Here is a 21,156-nt window from a genome sequence, read left to right as displayed (position 1 = left end):
ACCTGATTTTATTTCTCTTTTTCCTGCAGGTTGCTGAAAAGTGCCTTTCCTGAAGCCACCGCTGCTTGGATTTCTGTCTAGGGCTGCCTCTCTGCCCCTCGCCCCCTCTCTTTAATTCGGCGTTGCTTGCGGTTCGTGCCCTGACGGCAACTCCTCCAGCCTTGCCCTTTTTTTTTTTTTTGGCCCCCCACTTACCCGCAGTTTTCTCAGCCATTTTAATTTTTTTTCTTCTCTCGAGTATGTAGGAGATACTTAAAAAAAAAAAAAGGAAAAAAAGAATCAGGCGTCCTTTTGCTCGTTTTGATGCTCACGAACCGTAATTTTTAGAAGCAAGAAATAGAAGGAAAAAAACCCCGAAGTTTTCTCCCCAAGGACCGAGACCATTCCACAAACTGAAGTGCTGCCAGCAGCATATGCTTTTTGCAAGAATAATTGAAACCATTAACTGGAGAGCACAGAATTCTTTTGAAAGTCTGCCAGTTATTTGCAAGTAACGTCGGCAGTGGCACAAAATACAACACTTACATTTTAACTTCTACAATTGCACTTTTAGGAGCTGGCCTCTAATTTGATTTTCAGTTGTTCTGATAAGATTTCTATTTTATGATTGGCTTTATGTTTAATTCTTGTTTAAACAAACACGATTTGACTTAAATGAAAACCTAAGTGCTGATGAATAGGAGTTCTACCAAAGCAACAAGTTATTTACTTCACATTTAACTTGAATTCACTTTTTTACCCTTTTTTTAAAAAAAAAAAAAGAAACAATAAATCAGCAGTAAACATTGCCCTGAAGAAGGGTACGACTGCTTGCGTTTTAATTTTTGTTTTTTAATATGGCTGTAAACGTTTCCCTGGTTCGTGATACAAAATGGCTGACGTTAGAAGTGTGTCGAGAGTTTCAGAGAGGTACTTGTTCTCGCTCTGATGCAGAGTGCAAGTTCGCCCATCCGTCACGGAGTTGCCATGTGGAAAATGGTCGAGTTATTGCCTGCTTTGACTCCCTAAAGGTGAGGACTAACGCGTGCATTACCTAAGCTCACTTTGCTTTTCTTTCTCTTCCGAATGGCTCGGGGTGCGGGATGTGCAGAACAACTGTTTATTGCTCTGTTTCTGCAGGGAGGATGCTGCTGGTGTGGGCTGTAGCTCCTGAAATACAGGCTGAGTCATCAGGTGCACTTACCTGGAGTGCCAGGCATCGCAGGGAGAGAGAGGATTTTGTCCCAGAGCGTTTTGCAGTGATAGCTCAGGTCTGATACAGCTGTCTTCGAAATGGAGAATGCACATTGTGGGCAGCAAATGAAACTGAAATGAGAAAAGTAGAGAACTGAAACCCAGTACTTTAATCTGTGTCCAGAGCACATCAGATGCACATTCAGTGCAGGGATCTGAAATGTGCTTTTAATGAGCAGAAATGAAAGCAGCATTTTAAGATAATGAATCAGCTTTGTTTGTATTTCCTGGAGACAGTTGCAGATGCACTCTAATGCTGTCCTGTAGTTGAGGAACAGCCAAAATATTAGGATAGCAGCACTCCCATAAAAATGGGTGTTGGGAAAATGCCTTCTGCAAGGGACATGCAAACATGATGGTTCTGCTAGGCCTGGGTTACGGCTGAGATGTTTTGCTAGTGCTTGTCTTTTTCAGAGTCGATTTTGCCAGCAGTAAATGGCTCTTCATTGCTTATCACTGTTGGGAGCCGCAAGTACCTTTCAAAATTTACCAAAAAGCTGATGTCTCAGCTGGGATGGGGGCTTCACAGGGAGGAGAGGTGGGTGTCTCTGGCTTGGGTTGCTTCACTGTGGTTCTCAGGAAGAGAACGTCCACTTTTTTTTCTTCTTCTCCAAAGTGTGAATCCTCAAAGGTGTTTTAAATGGGATGGTAAAAACCCTGAGACAATACGGAAAATGGGTTACTTTTGGGAACTTTTGACATAGTGTTTAATGCTTTGATTAGAGTAATTAAACTGTTTGAATTTCTAGAGGGAATCTGGTAAATTTTATAAGCTTAGAAGTTTCCCCTTGAACTTCAACTGTTGCTTGAAAAGATTTGAATTTACTTTTATGAACATAATGAGTAACAGAACTGGCGGAATTGTGTGCACAGGTTCAGACTGGAGCTGGATTTGGTCTAACATGGGTTTACCCACTTCAGTACTTTTTGTGACTGCTTCATGTTTTCATTTCTATTTCCTTTCACCGAGAAGCTCAAGCTTTCTACTTGCATTTGGTTTTGCACTTTTTAATCTGATTATATGCAATGACTCTTAGTTATACAGTGACTTTCAAATGTTCATTTACATTGCTGGTTTGCTGACAGCAAGAGGCAAAAAATTTTTATCAGAAGGAAAAGAAAGTAATGTTCTTTGTGCCCTTGAAACTCGTGAGTCCAGTGGCAGTGCAGATACGTTGAATTAAGAGATTCATATGTTTAAATTTTATCATACTCATTTGTGAACTGGAGTACTGACATGCTGTGTAGGTTAGTACCATGCACCTTACAGAGCTTACCTTATGTTTGCAGCATCCTGGGGAAGTGTCCCCGCTGCAGCCACCTAGCTTGGCTCAGCTCTGAGCTGCACTGTAGTCCAGTGTCACCCAGTGGGTGATGCTTCCCCATATGTGCTGTTTGTGGTGCCATGCCTGCAGCATGCCCAGGCTCTTGGTGCTGGACCTTTCTACACAGCTGGGGCTATGATATGTGCAGGACAAAGCCTGTGGGCAGATGGGGTTCAAATTCCACCCACTGGCATGAGCAAAGACTTCTCCCACTTGAGCAGTGGGGAATGGCACAGGGGACACCATGTTGAGAAGGGGGAAAGAAAAATTGCAAAAGCAGTAGGGTATGATGTAGAACTCAGCATGTGTTCCCATGTAACTGGTTGTTAAATAATGTTCTTATTGCAGTTGCCTTTTGACGCAGTAGCAGATGCCCAGTATGTGCTAGTTAAGTGGCCTGAATTTTCTGGGGAACAGATTTTCCATATTTAGGCTTAGGAAAGCCTCATGGAGGGCTGATGGCTCTGCCTTTGGGAAGTACACCATAATAAGTCAGACTGTGCAGAGCATTTGGCCAAGGGCTGATGATGGGGCTGTTTGGGCACCCCACTTCTCCGATGAGAAGTGGTCTTGGAGCACTTGGTTCCTCTAGACCCGTGGATCTGGTAGCTCTTGCCTGGGCAAAGCCCCAGTTCTGTGCCACGGAGAGGTGCAGTGCCCAGCCTGTGTGTGCATACACCAGGCGTTTCCCAGTGGAGATAACCACCCCGGTGACTAAACTCTTGAACAATGGGCTTTCTGTTCTTGGGCCAGAGCTGGGCTTGCAAGGCCCTGTTTGCAATGGCATTGAGGGCCTTGTGGTCATAGCGGTGGCCTCCCTCACTGGTGACGAGGGAGATGTTGCGTTCCCAGTCTGGTTAAGAAGAGGCTTTTCATGCACTCAGCCACCATCTCCCTCTGACAGCTGTTGAACACTGACCCGCCCTCCTATGGAGGGGTTGGTAGCTGCTTAGGGCTCTTTTCATTTTTTTTTTCATGCCCTGCATTAGCAGAACATCTGTGTTGCTTTATTAGAGACAGGATATAGGATGCTTGCAGCTAATAATTTTTCCTTGTTGTCTTGCTCTTGCCCAGGGCTTTGTTCAGAGGTTGCTTATCTGCATCCATTGTGTAGTGCTGTTTCTTGGTTGGTTTTTTTTTTTTTGTTCTCTCACAGAACTCTTAAGCTTGAGCAATGCCTTCACACAGGATCTTCTGATAACCCAGGATACAATGGTTTCACCTCTCGGGTCGGGTCATGCACAACATCTATACTGTTACTGCATCTCGCTTTTTACCTCAGTCTCCTCTAACAGTTCTGCCTGTGTTTCAGTGGTGAGAGCAGTAATCATAGAATCATAGGGGTTGGAAGGGACCTCGAAAGATCATCTAGTCCAACCCCCCTGCCAGAGCAGGGTCACCTAGAGTACATCACACAGGAAGGCGTCCAGGCGGGTTTTGAATGACTCCAGTGAAGGAGACTCCACAACCTCTCGGGGCAGCCTGTTCCAGTGCTTCCAGAAGCAGTCAGACTGCCTCAGTGTGAGTTGTCAAGGGTGAACGTGTGCTACCTATAAAATTGTGAAGAACACACAGGACTCCTGAAGGTAATGGGGGGGGCTCCATTGATGCATGGGTGGGGCTCAGCAGGGCATGCTCTGCAGGAGCATCGTGTGGTTGTGCAATGCTTTGATCAGTAAGTACTGGGTCCTGAGTAGACTGGAAGTGCAGGGCTGGATCTTGCTGTCCTGAGCTGTGAATCTTCAAAGGGGGAGTTTGCACATTTGTAGGCAGCAGAAGGAAACTTTCTCAAGCAGATTGATATGAAACTTAAAAATAGTTCCTTGCAAGAAGCTATTCACAAGATTTGAATTGGATGCCAAGAGAACTCTCACTCTCTACTCACTCTTCCTCCTTGTTATTCTGGAAGAACAGTGTTTTCTGAATTAATTTGTGTGAATGGAAGGGCAAGCTGCACTGCTTGGTGGAAGGGCAGTCCAAAGGCACAAGAACCAGCTACCACTGTGTCACCCCCATTCCAGAAATGACCACAAGGGCTGCTGGGTAGCGGCCGATGCTCTGTGGTACCTTCTAAGCAGGTCCCCTGACAGCTCTGAGACATTCTGAGCAAAGCAGAGAAGTTACTGTCATCACTGTAAACCCAGAGGGCCTTTGGGTTCATTCATCAGCTTCTTTCCCGGGCTTGGTGTGCACCATCCCTTGCATAGCTGGTGTTTTTTGCAGGGGTCAGGACACGCTTTGCTGGCGCCTGGCAATTCATACAAAAGCTTGTGTGGCGCTGTGGTGGGCGGTCTGCAAGTGCTCATCAAGTCATTAACCTTCCTATTCAGGCTGGATCAAGCAAGCACTGGATGAGCCTGTGTGATTCTGAATTCCCTAGCCAGCAAGTTGTTAGTTGTGCTCTTCAGTTTCTAAAGATGTCAGGAAGGAAAAAAGCATCTTCTTTGGTCACTAGGACTAATGGAGCAGTAAGCTGAGAGATGGCACATTAGGAGATAATGACATGGTACATAAAAATATGTGCTGGGTGTTCACAGATGCTTTGATATATGCTACTTGCAGTTTGGGTATGTGCACTGTGGACTCAGAGTTTAAAAAAAAAATTACAAGGCCAGCTTTGTGAGTTGTGATGTTTTGTGGTTGTTTTTTTTGTTTCGTTTTTTTTTTTTTTAAATTTGCTTTAGGAATGTAGACATGCAAATCAAAGTTTTGAAGACCATTTTGAAAGACAGAAAATAGTGCTAAAATATCAGGGTATGAATTCTCACTTCGTGAGGTCTGGTTTTAAAAGCATTAAGCGATTGAGTGTCTCAAAGCAGTTCTATGTTAAAAATAATTTAAAAAAAAAGAAGTTGTCTGTGAGCAGGCATAAAGTTGGGAGTTAAAAGTACAGATACATCTAAATTGTCTGTTTTCTAAGAGAAGTGTTATGTGATAATAGTATGCCAAGTCCCACAGCAATCTAAAAAGTTTACTGTGCTTGAGCAATAAACATACCATATGATCTTGAAACTGGTGTACCTGAGGCTGTTCCTTATGGTTTTCATGGTAATTTATACCTGTTCTATGTTGACTTCACTAGAATTATTTCTGGCTGTTGCTGGTTAGCAATCAAATGTACATTTTTAAATCTAAATAAACTCCAAACTAGGAAACCACTAAAAACACCCACTAAACTTAGCATATGGCTACACTTCTACAGAGGAAGAAGAAAGCAAACAAAGCCATAGAGATGTTTTTTGGAGACACTCTGACTGTGTGCTCAATTTTAACGGAGATGCAAATAAACCAGATGAACAGTGTTGAGCTAAGTCACCTTTCTGAGAAACTTTCACTTTTTAAGGCAGTTACCAGTGTGGCAACAGCATTTAGTAATGAGAAGTAGATTTGCAGCAGCTTTCTGTCTTGTCTGAATGCTCATGTGTCTTATGGCACCTAAGTGCTTTTTGTAACTACTGAATCAAACATCTGAAAGGGGAGGGAAATGTATTTAGACTCAATTTTATTTGTAAGAACGGTTGCTGTTGTATTTCTCTTAAAGTAGAGTGGTAATTCAAGGAGAAAAAAGAGCTCATAAAAAAAAAAATACAAACACCCAGACACTTAGACCTGATCCCTCCTTGTCTATGGGTTACAACAAGCGCCGTGTTTACACAGCGTGATTTAATAGGCAGGCGTGCTCTCTATGCTCTGCAATGTCTCCAGAAGCTTTTTGGCACAGCTGTGGGATGGAGACAACTGATGGAAAAGCTCATCTGGCATTGCTGGGGCTGAGCATCTCCCAGGCCTGTCCTGGTGTCTGGACTGCAGATGCTCTCTGTTGGGGTCAGGCTGGTTCCTTCAATGGTGTGTGACCTCCCTAGGCATGTTCAACCTTCCAGAGGAAGATAGGCCTTGTTGCTTTGATCTGTCTAGTGGATCCTTCTGTAGGACAGAGGTCTGTGCAGAACATGTTTCATTTATTCAGCGTTATCCAGGGGTTTCTACCGTATCCCAGCAGTCTCATTTCATTTGTCTCCAGGATCCCAGCAGTTTCATTTCATTTGTGACTTTTTGACAGCTGAACTGAGACAGATGAGCACTGGTGAATCTTGCTGTCATGGTTTAAAAGGTTGCTGCCCTGAGCTGTCCCCTTGTTTCTCTGTTGCAGGTTAGTGCCTCTGCAGCAGACTTAGCAGAAGGACAGAGCATCTTAGATGTTCAATACAAAGTCTAGCATGTGAGCTGAAGTCCTCTTGTCCTGGCTCAGTGTGGAGGTGCTGGGTGATGAAAGCATATAACTGGAAACAGGTTATCTGGTGATTCTGCTGCAGGGACAGCAGTAGACGACATGGGCCAGGAAAGTTTTATTTGTTGCCAGCTATTTAAAAAGATGTAAGTTCTTGGCAGGAATCCCTTGTCTGTGCATTAAAAAAAGCAGGTGATTTTTTTTAGGCATGCTATGGAGAGAGAAGAGGTTGGCCCTGTCCTTATCTCTACTGGGTCTTGCTGCAGCAGAGCGGTCACAGCAAGGAACTTTATCTTGGCCTTTACACTTCCAAGAATGCATGCTTTGTAAAACCTGGTGTTGTCCAGGTGGCAAGGAAGGCCGGATATCCATAGTTTTCCTGGTACAAAGTCCAGTTCTGATACTACCCTGGAGGGATGCTCCCTTCTCAGCTCATTGCTGGAAGATCACAGGAAGTCCTGGGGCTACTCTGTAGCTCTGATAGAAACCATGAGAAATGAGACCCATCCTAGCATAGAGGGCTTCTTGGGAGCTCCTGGAGATAGGAGCTGGAGGGACCACACTGTTAACTGCCTATCAGTCAGTACAGAGGTTGCTGCCATCGGTAGAGAGGTAGATGTCAGTAAGGGAGCTTGCAGGGAGTTGTCTGAAAGGAGATGCTCTCCAAAGCTATCAGTGTGACACTCATGGTAGTAGCTGTAGTTATGTACTTGGAGTAGGCTTGGACAACTTCCTCCTGCAAGTGTCAGACAGGCCTAGTTAACAGACCTCTGACTCTTGTGTGGAGGGTGGATGTTAGGTGACTTGGGTGTTTGCTTTGCAGTGGGTGCTTGGTAGATCTCAGCATCTGTGTTGCTTTCTCCATCCAAAGCTGTAGCATGGTTGATCAGTGTGAACACATTCCTTAACTAATACTGGTAACAGTTGAAAGTAACTTCTGAAGACTCTTGTCCCTGTCTGATGTGTTTTCCTGTGGAGAGGAGTATGTCTTTTCCTGCCTCTCCCACTTTTAGCAGATCTCTTGCGTTGTCCTATATCTGACTCCTTTGATGGTACAAACCAACGTGATTCTTCCTCTGACTGTTGCATGGCACTGTTGAAGCCAGGCCTGGGAGTGAGAGTCTCCAAAGCAGTTTTGCCCTTGGAGTGGCTTTGGCCTGATGAGTATCAAAGCACTGGTGGGGAGTAATCCTGGTGGGCCTTTGGCACCCATCTTGTGCTGCATGGTAAAGCCATTCTGCCCTCCTGTGGATACCCATAAGCAGAGTGTAATAAGAGTGGCAGTGCATGGTCACAGGGTGACACCAGGTTTGGCCCTGTGTTTGTCAAAATGTCCTCTAAAGGTCTTTTGTTTCTGAACATGGAGAGCACCATCTGTGCCCCCGGCCTCCTGACCCCCCGTACCTCCTGAAGGCTTGCGTGTATCAAATCAGATGCCTTTGGTGTTACTGAGTGTTGGGAGGTGCCAGTCTTATGCACAGCATCCTTGGGTCAGGGTCAAGAGGCTGGTGGAGGTATGGGCACAGGCTGGCACATTGGGAGGCACCTCTGGTGCAAGGGGCAAGCACAGGCCCACTCGCCTTTTCTTTCTTCCTGCAGCTAATGAATGTTACAGCTTTTCCTTGGGCCTCAGACTTGTGTACACTTTTCCTTGAACATGTTGGAAAGCAGAGCTGCGGCCACGAATTTGTCCTGAAGACTGCACTTTGGAGGCCAGCCTCTTCAGGAAGACAGGCCAAGCAAATTCAGGAGCAGGCTTTTCCTGACAGCCTCATGTCTCCTCTCCTCATCAGCCAGCTCTGGCAATGCAGAGTCTCTGCTCCTGTCTGCAGCTCACATTGCTCCAGTCTTCTCCCTGTGGCATGAGCAAACCACCATCCTCAAAAGATAAAGCCAGCAGCATTTACATAATTAATATCAGCCAAGAGTAACCTTGGTTTTCTGGTTGGGAAGATGATGGTAAAGTGCTGACTGCTGTTCACACTTGCCTAAAAAAGCAGGAGAGAAATTCTTTCAGGATGTGACTCTAAACCCTTCTGAGCTGCTGTGTGTGCCTAAGCAGATACATTTTGAAACCTTTTATGGGCATATTGCAATATTGCACGGGCTGTGGCATGCCACCTCCTGCTCCTGAGGCTCCCTTTCCTTTTATAAGAGCAAAGCCCTCCAGACTGAGGTTCCAGTTCTGTGAAATATTTAAATCTGATTTTTAAGCCATGTAGAATTCCTGTGGGCAGCAAAGAGCTCCATGTGCTGGAGTGAGCTGTTGACTCAGGTTTTGAGAGAGGGAAATGGTCTTCTCGGCCATTCTCCAGAAGGGAAGAGCTGCCTGTGGTTCTTTCCTCTGCCACCTTTGGCTTAGCGGTTTAGGAGAATTTTGGACATGCTCAGCACATGCATCTGGATCTTGCAGTTCTGCCAGGTCTGCTTGGATCTGCAAGCACAAGCTCTGTGCCCGTGACCCAGCACAAATGCAGGATGGTGCTTTGCAAGCCCCAGGGGTTTCCTCTGCAGCAGGAGGAGGGAGGGTGGGCGCTGAAGCCTGGCTAGCAAGCTGCAGCAGTGCTTGCGTTTCCCTTGGGTAGCTCTGAGTCAGAAGTTGGCCAGGGGAGCATGGAGGAGTTGGTGTGTTTGTACAGTATCTCTGACACCTCAACAGGTGCCATGTTGCAAGCCATGGCACTGCCAGATCCACCTGGGGAAGGAAGTTCAGCCTTGATATCTTCCAGCCCTGATCTACAGCATTAGCTAACACCAGGATTCAGATGGATGCCCCATACCCACAAGTCCCTATCCCTGGGGAGGGTATGGGGCAAGGGGGATTCTTGTAAACATGAAGCCACTCTAGCCCATAGTATCCTGTCTTGCTGCTGTGTCTGTGAAGCAGCCGGTCTACTTCCATTGCTCATGACTGCATTAGCCCAGGAAAGCCAGCTGCAGGAAAGGCAGTGGAAGGTGCCTTCAGGGAGACTCTGGATGAGCGTGTGGAGTTGGAGGATTTCTTCAGCAGTGTGGCATCAGTCTGATGTAATCCGTTTGCTGACAGGAGCTTTCTGCCACTTGGTTCAGCCATCTGAAGGAGGGTGCAGTAACATACGTTTATGTAATTGAGCTGTTTGGAATCTTTGAAACAAATATAACCAAGATGTTCTAGGCATTCTGGAGAGCCCATCGTCTGACATCTCCACAGAACATTTAAATAAGTGGTTATATTTCCAAGTGAGGAGCTGAGCTCTTAGAAAGTCTGTCCCTATAAATATTGTTATGCTGGTATTAGAATAAATAGGTGTTTATTTGACACTTGGGTGAATGTTGCCCTATACAGGCACAGTTTTACTTATGATTTATTAACAATGTTGTATCACTGTTCATAAAACTGTGGAGAACCAGGTACTGAGCCCCCTCCTTGTCCCATGTAGCCTCATGCCATGTCTGATGATGGCCTTTTGATTAGAGGAAAGGTCAAGGACTTGGAAAACCGTGTTACAGAGCCTTGTGATGATGCAGTGTGCTTTAAAGTGTTGTAATGTCAGTCTCTGTGCCTAATTGCTCTTTTTGACCTCACAGGAGCAGTACAAAGAAAATGTCTTTGAAGGCTGAGTGGAGCTGAGCTGCAGTAGTAACAAGACCAGGTGTTTTAGACAGATGTCCTAGCTGAGTAAGCGTTTCAAACCCTGGCTCCTTATAAACGTATAGCTATCAAACATGGTTAGTTCTTCTGCAGGCATGTTCTTCTGTCTGTCTGTTACAAAAGTCTCCTCTCCTGTAATGACAATAATTCAACTTAGTTATAGCTAACATATTTGGATAGTAAAATCTTCCTGCTGTCCACACAGTAGGAAGTACATGACACAAAAGTAATGGTGATCTCTGCTCTTGAGAACCTTGGCACTTTATTTCTGAATCTCTGAACACCTGGTCAGTGTTCGGCTGTGGTTTTGGGTTTCAGTGACATTGTTACTCTGTGTCCCCACCATCAGAGGATTTGGAGGCTGTAATGCTGGAGTGATGGATTTTTATCCTCTAACTCTGCATTTTTACCTCCTCTGTCTGAAGCCAGCACCTGAGGATGGCTCTGTGCTGTCCTCTTGCATGCTAGAGCTCCAAGCTGGAAAGCTGGGAGTTGGAGGTGCCTTTCTGCAGCATTTCAGCTTAAAGCAGTGGGGAAGATGCATATTCCTGAGAGGGGACATTTGGTTTCCTGGTGTGTGTGTATGTGCTCAGACCAAGCAATTGCCCAAGTTTATAGTGAAATGTTATGGCAGATGGCCTGCTCACAACGCAGGTTATTATTAGAACCATGATCAGTGCTAATAAGGTCATTGGTGATGGGGGAGGAGGTCGATGTCTGACCTTGTTTGAAAGGTGGCAGCCTGTGCTCTCGGGGAGATTTTTTCTCTTGCAGTAGTGGAATGTGGATGTTTAAAACAAGCTACTTTGTGTGTCTGGCTGCACGGTAGAGAGAAGGACTGGCTGCTCTGCCCAGCATACCTGCTGTGGGGATGTTGCTGGCCTCCATACCTTGCTGGGAAAGGTGCTCAGAGCACCATTAAAAAGGGGTGACAATTTCTGCTTTACTTAACTGTGCTGAGAATGGGAACCAGGAGCAATTTAGCTAGTCCTGTAGAACGGGTACGGTATCACAAGGCATCGCCCAGTTGGATGACTGGTTAGTCGTGTGCACTGAGTTTTATCGTGCTTCTGAACATATTCTTCACCAACAGCACTTCTACACAGGTATCAAAAAAAGCCCCGAGACAACCACTACAGACAGGAGTGTTGGAATTGGCCGAGTTGCATTAGTGATGCCCACATCTCTGCCCAGCAGTACTTGCACCAGGTTCTTATGAGGGTTTAAGCCATTAGCCCAAACTGCTGCTTCAACTGTGTTTGTCTCCTTAAGGGTTTTTTTTTTTGTTTTTTTTTGGTTTTTTTTGAGTGAACAGCTCTAGGGTGGTTTGAGCAGCTCTGGGTGCTTTTTGAGAGGAAAAACAGATCTCAAACAGCAGAAGGGCAGTTGGGAAAGCTCAGAGTATCTAGCCAGGGTGGAGGAGATGACATGGGGCAGCACAGACACAGCAGAGCTGTAGACAGCTTGCCTGAGAGCACAGCCATCATTAGACGGTGCTTCCCTAAGCCCTTATTATCCACAGGGGCATGGCTGGTGCTGGGAACAGTCACACGGAGATTAGGTCCTTAAAGAGCCCTGCCACAACCGAGCAAAGTTCGAAAACAAAAACTCAGCATGTAATCCAGACTGTGCTGGTCGATCCCACTGACCAGCATTTCTTCCTCTTGCTATCAGCTCCTGAAGCATCAGAGCGTGAGTAAAGCTTCTGTTGTTGCCATTAAGTATTGCTCAATCCTGTATGGTTGTTCCATGCAGTGTTGTGCTGTGTGCAGTGCTTGGGCTCTGCTCCCAAGGTCCCTTCCATGTGGTGCTGCAGATACAGAGCACTGGATGAGTTTGACAGGAGGAAGCTAGGGCCTGGCAGGGTTGGACCTTTCAGCCCATGTAGTAGAGCTTGAGGAGCTAGGGCAGCAGGGAGTTGAAAGCTGAACGTGTAGGTCAGCCTTTAAGGAGGGCTTGGAAAGGTCATCCAGATATGGCAGAGGTGGTGGTGTTCCAGGTCAGCTCTAGGAAGGGAAGTGCTTTCCTCCCTTTTGGGAGTCTTGTTCTGTAAAGCAGTGGATTTCCAAAACAGAGTGCTGTCTTTGGAAGGGATGTTGTTCTTTCCCAAATGCTGTAGTGGAAGGCATTAGAAGATGCACCTGGTGCTTTCTGCAGCAGTCCTCCTAAATCATGCTCCCATGGCACAGGACTTGCAGCCTTATGCCCTGTGTTTCTCCTTTCTGCTCTGTTTCCTCCTTCCCTGTGGGCTTATTTGTCCCTGAGCCCTCCTGCAGCTTTGCTGTCCTCTCATCCTGTCGTAATGTGTGGTCTCTGCCGGGACCGAACAAGGCAACCTGGGAAGTCTCTTGCCCTCCCATCTCCTGTTGCTTCAGCAATCGTTTTTATTTCTCGATGCATCTGGTGCACTTGCAGATGAAGAAGTAATCATCACAGTTACCTCCCTGCAGACTTTGACTCCCTGCTGTGTCAGTTGTGTTGCTTGTTAAGCTTCAGTGGCGTGCTGCGGGGTGGGAGCTGGAGCCACTGCCAAGCAGGCTGAGTGACTCAGAGGTGCTCGGAGCAGGATTGCCGACTGGATTGATAAAAGCAGGACAGGGTTGTCCAAAACCTTCACCGAGCTGTGAGAGATGGACCGTGAGGGAAGGAGATGGAGGTAACTGAGAAGGAGCAGAGCGACTCCGCAGGGCACTCTCCCACGGGATGGGGGAGCTCAGGGTTGCGGCAAGGACCCCTGCCACCCATCACTGCTGGCTGTATCAGCATCTGCTGGCTGGTGCAGTGCAGCGGGGCACGGAGCACCCTGCAGCACCAGCACAGCCTCCCAGCCAGCTCCACGTCCTGCTTCTGCTGCTGGAGCGTGCTCGTACTGCTCCTGTGCCACTCCTGGGAGAGCTGGGGGGACAGTGTCCCTTAGCTAGCGCCGCAGAGGCGGCAAGGGCAGGCTGCCTGCTGCCGGGAAACGGGAGCTCAGAAACTATCGGGGGTGTCGCAGCCGCAGCTCTGCAGCTGCAGCACTCCAGCACGGGCTTTTTTCACCAGTTCTGCTGTGTTTAGACCAAAAACTCTTCAGGCTGAGACTGTCTCGCTCTGTGTTTGGGTAGTAATCGGAGCAGGATCCTGAGCTGTAGCTTCGATGAGTATTTGTATTCCTACAGCCAAAAATCCCCTGCTGTGGCCTTGTGTGATAAAGCACAGATTGAATTAAGAGGATTTTCATTGTTTCTTTGTGTTTCTCTGCATGGGTTTTTTGAAGAACCTGTCATAATGTAAAATCTTTAGAAATCTTTTCACAGAATAGAGCTCACGTTAGCTAGGACAGAAACACCACGGAACTTTTTGTTGTTGATTGGATTATGCTGATTCCCAGAGAATGATTTTAAGCATCCTTTTCCTTTCAGAGTTTAGCTAACAAGAGGAAAAATGTTAGCACTTTCCTTAATATTTTTTTTGTCTGTATCAGAGGTACTGGCATGACAGTTTGTGCAGGAATTTTCACCAGGGCCCTGTCCGAAGTCAATCTGTCTCCGTTGAAGCAAGTGAGAGCATTTTTTCCGGCTGGGTGTTCACTGATGTCTGCACCAGTTGTGCTGCATTCCAGACTTGCTAATGACACTGGAGGTTCTTTGCAGCTACTCCTCTCACGTGGCCAGGGAGTCTGCAGATGTCCTCAGGAAAGGTCACTTCCTTGCGGAATGAAAACGTCTCCTAGCCTGGTCTGGTATGGGCCCATCTCACCTAGATACAGATGGTTTGTGTCGCAGCTGACTCATCCTGGCTGTACACGACCAGGGTAGAGAAAGGTCTTTTTCTTGTTGCCCTTTTAGGAAGGTATCTCTTACCAGTGGCAGAAGCAGAATAGATGAGGTCAGATGTCTGACTGCCTGAAGAAGTCATGTTGTCAAGATTGCTTTCTAACAGAAAAAAGCCTTTAAAAGCTAATCCTTGCATTCCTCCTTGTCTGCAGAAGGTTGAGCATCATGCCGTCTGTACTGCACTGGTGACCTGCACGAGAATAAGCAGCTCAGAATAGAGGTTGGGGGCAGGAGTTGGGAAAGCAAAGCAGTGATATGGAATGGGCAGGAAAAGCCTGTGGTAATTTGGTCAGTTTGCTTTTTGCAACTGAAGCCTAAATAAGCAAGCGTGGATATGTTTTCACATGGATATGCTTTCATTGCTTCTACCTCTCCCAGCTTTTCTCTTGTGCTCTCAAACTGAAATAAGTGAATCTGGAAGTTATTAAAAAGACAAACTCCAAGAATGCAGGCAAATGAAACGAAAGTACTGTCAGTTCCATTCCATTGGTCTGTTGGAACAGATGACAGACACACATGCATGCACACACATGACACCTTTCTTTCTTAGCTGTTCTGGCACTTATACCAGGGCCACTCAGAGGAGAATTTAGGTCAGGATTTCTGTCAAGGCAGAAGTTGCTTCCCACAGGAGAAAGTGAGTACATCCATAAAATAAGACTGTACAACCTCTCCAGTGTCCTGTTCTACAGCTTTTGTTATAGGAGAGGGAACAGATCCAATCAGCAGCTACGTGGGATTGACCTTTCAGTGTCTGAAATCATGGTTTCTACAAACTGTATTAATCCTCATTCCTGACACCACATGGAGAGAACAGAGCACTCTTTAATAGATTCTGGGGTGTTTGGCCTGTACAGCACCATACTGACTTTTACTTTGGACCTGTAGGTCAGTGTGGAGTACGTGATGAGCAGAAAGCCTCCTTGAGCAGGCTGCCTTGCAGCCTCCACGTTGACTTCCTGTGTCCTGGGAAGAGCTGATTGTTTGACTGTGCTCAGTTAGGGACAAGAGCAGGGGTCTGTTAGGGTGTGTGGATCTTCACAGAACCTCAACATAAGAGACTGAAGGAAACAGGGGTGTGTGAAGAGTGTTATAATTTGGACAGGTAGAAGTTTTTCTCTGGCTGAGGCTGTTAACATAAATTTGTCATAAATTAACAGGTTTTCAGCTGTTGGCACAGAATTTGGCATCCTGTGCCTTAAGGCTGGCTTCCTGCGTGGTACTTGTGACTAGTGCATGTGAACTGCTATTAAATATGTCTCAGTGCTTGCAGTTTAAGCCCAGAACTGTGTTATTCCCAAATTTCCCTTTTGCCCATAGAGATGGTCTCCCATTGTCTTTGGCATTGTGGCCCCTGTGTTACCCCCATGGAAAAAGGCCTGTCCTGTTGCTGCTGCAGCTTGCCGCAGTGCTCCATGGGCTCAGCGCCTAATGAACGTTCATACTACCTTAACTTCGCTCTCACTTGTGATGGTGGCAGAGATCAGTGAAAAATGTGCTTTCTAGTGCCAGGCACCACTTAAAGAGCACTTCTGAAGGTGTTCTCTTAAAAGAAAAATCCCCTCTGTGACTTAAATGTGCATATGTTACTGGTCATAATAAACAACAAGCTAAAAGAGATCAGTTTGCAAAAGCTAACCGAGGCGGAATATTTGCCTAGGGCAAGGCAGGCTTTCTTTTTCTTTTTTGTTTGGCTTTTTTCTTTGTTTTTTCTCTTTCTTTTCAAATCTTTTTGCCTTCTAGAAGAGGCAGGGCTGTGATTCAATGTCACTTGGCCTGGATACCTTCTTTGGAAGCCAGGGCCTGTGTGGGTTGTGTGGTCCTGGCCCGCTGTGCTTAGCAGGCTGCAAGAACTCTCTTAAAGGTACTTTTTGTATCTGCATCTTTAGTCCTCTGACCAGCAGCAAGTTCATTATACCGTGGGTGGAAATCTGAGGCCTGGCACGGACTGGAGGGGGATTTAGGGTCCTTGCTTGGAGATGAGCAAGAACGTGTGGAGTTGGTGGCACGTGGTCGGCGCTTCTGCCGGTCGTCTGGCAGCTTCTCTGCGAAGGCAGAGCGAAGGGCAGGTGGAGTGCTGCGCACGAAACTGCTCGGCACGTTTGTCTGAAACAGGAGCGCAAGGGCAAAGCAAAGGTGGGCCTAACTGTAGCCACAGAGTTGTTGCAACAGGAAGGAGTAGCTGGAGGGGTGGTGTTGAATGTGCAGCAGGGAAGAGACAACTGGGAAGCAGTGAAAGGAGCCAAGCAATGGGACAGAGAGGAGTGACAGTAGGAGGGGAGCTGTGGACAACAGTGAGCAGCCATCAGGTTGCGGGGCAGGGGGAACTGACTTTGCTCTCTGCTTCTCTGCTGTTGGGCAGATCTCAGCAAGAGCAGAAAGATGTCCTCTGCCTTGGAGCATCAGACCCCTGGGCTCTGACTGATGTTTGGGAGCAAATCTGGTCTTGCAGTGACAACTGAGGGCATCACCCTCTGCTGTATCCATCTGCTTCCCTGTAGTCGCCTTCTTCAGTGGCTTAATCTAATGCACAGAGGGACTATCATGTTCTGTTCTGGTGCCTTTTGGTGTTTCCAGCTGAAGGGAGGAAAGATGGGGTGGCGGTGCCATGGTGTAGCTCAGTAGGAGTGATCAGCATGCTTAGCAGAGCCCAGCCAGCATCCTTTCCTGCTCAGGGTGCTGCTGCATTACCCCCTGGCAGCCCCTCTGAGTAGCTGAAGCACATCCTGCAGAGTTATATTTACAGACTGAAGAGTCTCCCTAGGAATTGTCAGCCCAGATGGAATTAATTTTTTTTTTTTTTTAAATTCATTATTTTATGAAAACCAGGATTCTGTTTATGCCCATTAAGCTGTTGCTTTCTGAGCAAAGCAACAACATAAACAAAAATTGGCCAAATCCTCAGTTAGTAAATTGTTATATTCTGCCAGCTTCTAAAAAAACAAACAAAAAACCCAATCACAACACAAAAAAAAAAAAAAAAAAAAAAGAAAAAAACCACACTTACCAGAACAAAACCCAGCTACCCACAAATCTCTTATTTGCAGTTCTATTTTGCTCTCTAAAATGCACCAAGAATGAAGTTTTCTGAGCATGAGCATGGCTTTTCCCTCTGCAGGACAGGAGGGGGAGGGTTTTGGTCAAACAGTTATCAATCTCTGTGCTTCCCTATTTGCCTTCTCCCTTGTGTAAACTCAGGGAGCAGGGCTGCCAGAGGTGGTCACATGTCCTGTATTTGTATTCATGAACACAGTGCTTTAACGTTTGTTCTCCTGGGCTTTAATGTACTTTGCTTGGTTCAGTCTATGTGTAGTTTGCCTGCTGCAATTGTAATATTCAGCAAGACACTGTAGGTAGCGGAAGGTCAGAAGCATCAACTTTCCATATGACCTTGACAGATTCAGTCAGCCAGTGAAAGTTGTACAATTGGATTATGGGATTTGCAATGAAAAAGTGGTTTAAGGGACAAGAGAAACTATACTTAGTATTTTCAAAAGCTGGCCTGATGTAATAGCAATGGGGATGGACAGAACTGGGGGAGATGAAAGGTAGAAGACTTAAGAGAAGTTTTATTTTGTTTGTTTTTCTGTGGGTTTTTGTGATCTTTTTTTTTTTTTAATACAGTACTTGTGCAATATTGTTCCAGAGACTGACATGGGTTTATGTAATTTATATTTATTTATTTAAGAAAAATCAGTGACATGCCAGTGTTTCTGTCTTCCAGGTAGAAATATTTCTTTATTTACAAGTAGTCCTATGCTGGAACATTCACCTACAGGAACATTAGCATTGCAAGATGTCACCTGCTTCGTGTCCTACTCTAAATGCATGTGGTGATAGCAGGGCTAAACATGCTCCTAAACGTGCTCCCTTTACTGGACACTAAATGCCTGCCTCCATAATTGCTATTGATCAGTTGCTTGAGCAAGTCTATTGCCAGGGATGTTTGTAAAAGCTTTTTTTTATTGGAGAGAGCCTGCGTTTGATCCTGTATTAAAGAAATTACTTTATTGTGCTTTTAACGTTCCTAAACCTTAGAGAGTAGTGGAATAATACTTGGAAGACATTAAAATGATAGTTCAGAGCACTAAACTGATGATACTTCTGTTTTAATCTCATTTCAAGTATCGTGGTTAACAGGCTGGTACAGTTCACGAAATGTAGCCTAATGGATGAAAAAGAAAAATGCTTGATGAAGTCTTTATTCCTCTCTTTTGTGGAACGAGATTGCTGTTCATTGCAAGTAGTAATCTCTCAGATAAACATGTTTTTCTGCTCTGTGGCTCTATGGCTCATAAAAAAAAAATAAAAAAAGCAAGCTTTGACAGTGCCATATTCTTTGAATATACATTTCTTGGACTTGGTAAACACTGTCAGTTGCTTGGAGCAAGCAAAAATGTTTCCCAAACTGCAAATGTTAAAATCAATACACGTTTTTCATTGAGCATAACAGAGCATACCATTGAATGAAGAGAGCTTGGCAGGAGAAAAGAGCTGGGAAGAGTTGTCAAGATGTAAAAATACAACGAAGGAGCTACAGGGCTTTTCCCCAACAAAATAACTGCTCCAAGTTTCTAAGAACCTTCAAGTATAACGAACAGCTTGGAATGAAAATCCTACGTGAAAGCAGGAGGACAGCCATGACCTCTTTGTGCTGTCCTGGGGAATTCAGCGAATGTTGCTGTATTCAGCAGTGTGCAGAAGTAAAACTTCACTCAGAGCAGCCCTCGGCTTCCCTAATTGCCAGGTGAATGAGGATTTGGGAGTTCAGGCTGCAGCTGATTAGAGTCTACTGGAATACAGCAGTTTTGTGTGTCCCTCATGCTTCTAGTTAAGTTTTTTAAATGATGGGGTGATGCACGTGTTTAAATACTTGAGCTCCGTTCTAACAACCCATCTCTTCTGTTTGGAGCTGGATTTGCCCGATGAGTTCAGTGGTTTGAAGTTCTTGGCAGTAGCTGTAACTGTCCCTATAAAGGTGATACCAGAACGGGAGATGAGGATGTAGAAATGCTGCTCTCTTTGCCTTGTTTTTCTTTGCTGCGCTGGTTCGAGCTGCATAATGAAAACAACCTTGACAAATATATTGAGGCTGTGGATTTTGTGATTCCTAGATAAGTGTGTTTGAATCCCAGCAGAGTGCATCTGATCTTGAGAAACCCTCTGTCCAAGTGCTTTCCTGTTTTGTACACAGTATTGGAACGGACTGGCATCTGTGGTAGGATTTGTCCATGCTGTGCATCTGTTCTCAGCGTTTTGCATCTGATGAATGTCTCTTACAGTGTATTACGCTTGCTGTGAGCGATGCAATGTTATGTGCTCAGTATACTTCTGCTTTTTTTTATATACTAGTGAAATTGTTAAGCTGCTAAACTGTGCCACGTGATGGAAAGCACGTCCCCTGCTTGCACAAAGTGCTGCTGTTCCTCACATCACGCCTGTTGATGTTGACTTGTCCAGTTGTACAATAGGTAGATGACCAAAGCCCTGTCAGCTTGGCTACATGTCACAGTGTGGTGGCAAGGGCCAGCTTTCTTTCCAGTTTGGTGATGGAGGAGAGGTCTTCAGCACACCATATTCCCCTGAGACAGTGGATACAGGAGCACAGCCTCTTCAGCCATGTTCTGTGTCTGTGATAGATAGAGGTTGACTTTCATAGACAAAGGCCAGAATGACAAAGAGGTGGAGGTGTTGCAGGTCTCTAGCAGTGTTTGTTCAGCAGTCCCCTTGGTTGGCTATTGGCAGCTTTTGTTTGGACTTGAATACATTTACAAAAATGATGCTGACGGGTTTTTTTCCTACTGTTTTTCATTCTGTCTCCCTGCAAAGCAAATATATCCCAGCAGAGCAGTCACACGGGGAGGATGGGGAAGTTGAAGAGCAGCGCTAATGTCCTAGGGCCAGGGGTTTTTGTTTCCCATTCCTTCTGCATTTTCCTAACTTAACTTCTGGACATGAAGTGAGTTAGACCCTACCTGGACTGAAGTGGCTGTGTTTGTTTGACCTGCTTTTTTAAAGTTGCAGAGGAGTATAACTTTTTCTGAAGCCCAGGCAACTACAGTTACTTGCTAACCTACTGGCTGTCCTCTGCCCCACAGCCGTAGGGAGAGGAGAACTGGGCAGACTGGAACTGTGCAAAATCCACCAGCCTCACTTCAGCAGGGCAAACGCAGCACGAGTGCTTGGTTTGCTCCAAGGGCTTTCTACATGCCACTGAGCTTTGCTTTGAGCTCTCAGTTCAAAAAGACCCAAAACTCTCGTCGTAGCTGGTAAATGTCACCTGCTTTCATTTTAAATCATGCAAAACATCAAGGTTCACTCATTTCAGTCAAGATCAAGCCTAGGCTTGCTCAGAAAGGGCTTGAACTGACATTCAAGCCACGAAATTCTGTCACTGTCTCAGCGACAAGCTGGGGCTGTTTCAAGAGTGCTGGGAGCAGTGGTAGTCCTGGGAGCTTGTGATACATATTCAGGTTTTTCTGCTGAAGCTGTGTGGAAAGGCAGGTCTGACTCTTGTCCTCTGTAGCTTAACATAAGACATGTCCGTGTTTGCCTGAGCCGCCCTGGGTCAGAGCTGACATGCTGTTGCTGCAGCTCAGAGCGTTGTTCAGGACAGCATAAAATCTGAAGAGGTTTCTTGACCAACTGCAGGGGAGCTGAGTAGGGCCAAAATAACACCCAGGGTATTTTTAGGAGTATTCTTCTCATCTGTCTGCACAGGCTTAGAGAGGTGGAGCCTGTCTGCATAAGCTTTTTGGACTAAGAGGTGGGAAGTTCAAAGAAGTTAAGCAGAGCTCATCATAGAAATGTTGCAAAACTGTGGTTTGTGCTTTTTATGGGCTGTTTGAATCCTGTTTCCAGCAAATTACGTATTCATGAACCATACTTCTTCCTAGCTAGAACATGGATTTCACAAGGTCTATA

The 21,156-nt window shown here is 45.8% G+C and overlaps 1 protein-coding gene across 1 annotated transcript in view; it reads left to right on the top strand.

Moving 5' to 3' along the window:
- Positions 1-821: 821 nt before the first annotated feature.
- LOC103768969 (muscleblind-like protein 3) overlaps positions 822-21,156 on the top strand; it is a gene marked incomplete at its 3' end in the record, with an annotated part of 48,506 nt that continues 28,171 nt past the window's right edge. Inside the window, exon 1 of the mRNA XM_008936136.1 lies at positions 822-1,010. Coding sequence (XP_008934384.1) covers positions 837-1,010 — 174 coding nt within the window. The remainder of the gene's footprint in view (positions 1,011-21,156) is intronic.

The sequence above is a fragment of the Merops nubicus genome, unplaced genomic scaffold, assembly GCF_000691845.1.
Source record: "Merops nubicus isolate BGI_N331 unplaced genomic scaffold, ASM69184v1 scaffold12262, whole genome shotgun sequence".
Classification (NCBI taxonomy): domain Eukaryota; kingdom Metazoa; phylum Chordata; class Aves; order Coraciiformes; family Meropidae; genus Merops; species Merops nubicus.
This window is presented reverse-complemented; position numbering and strand designations above follow the sequence as displayed.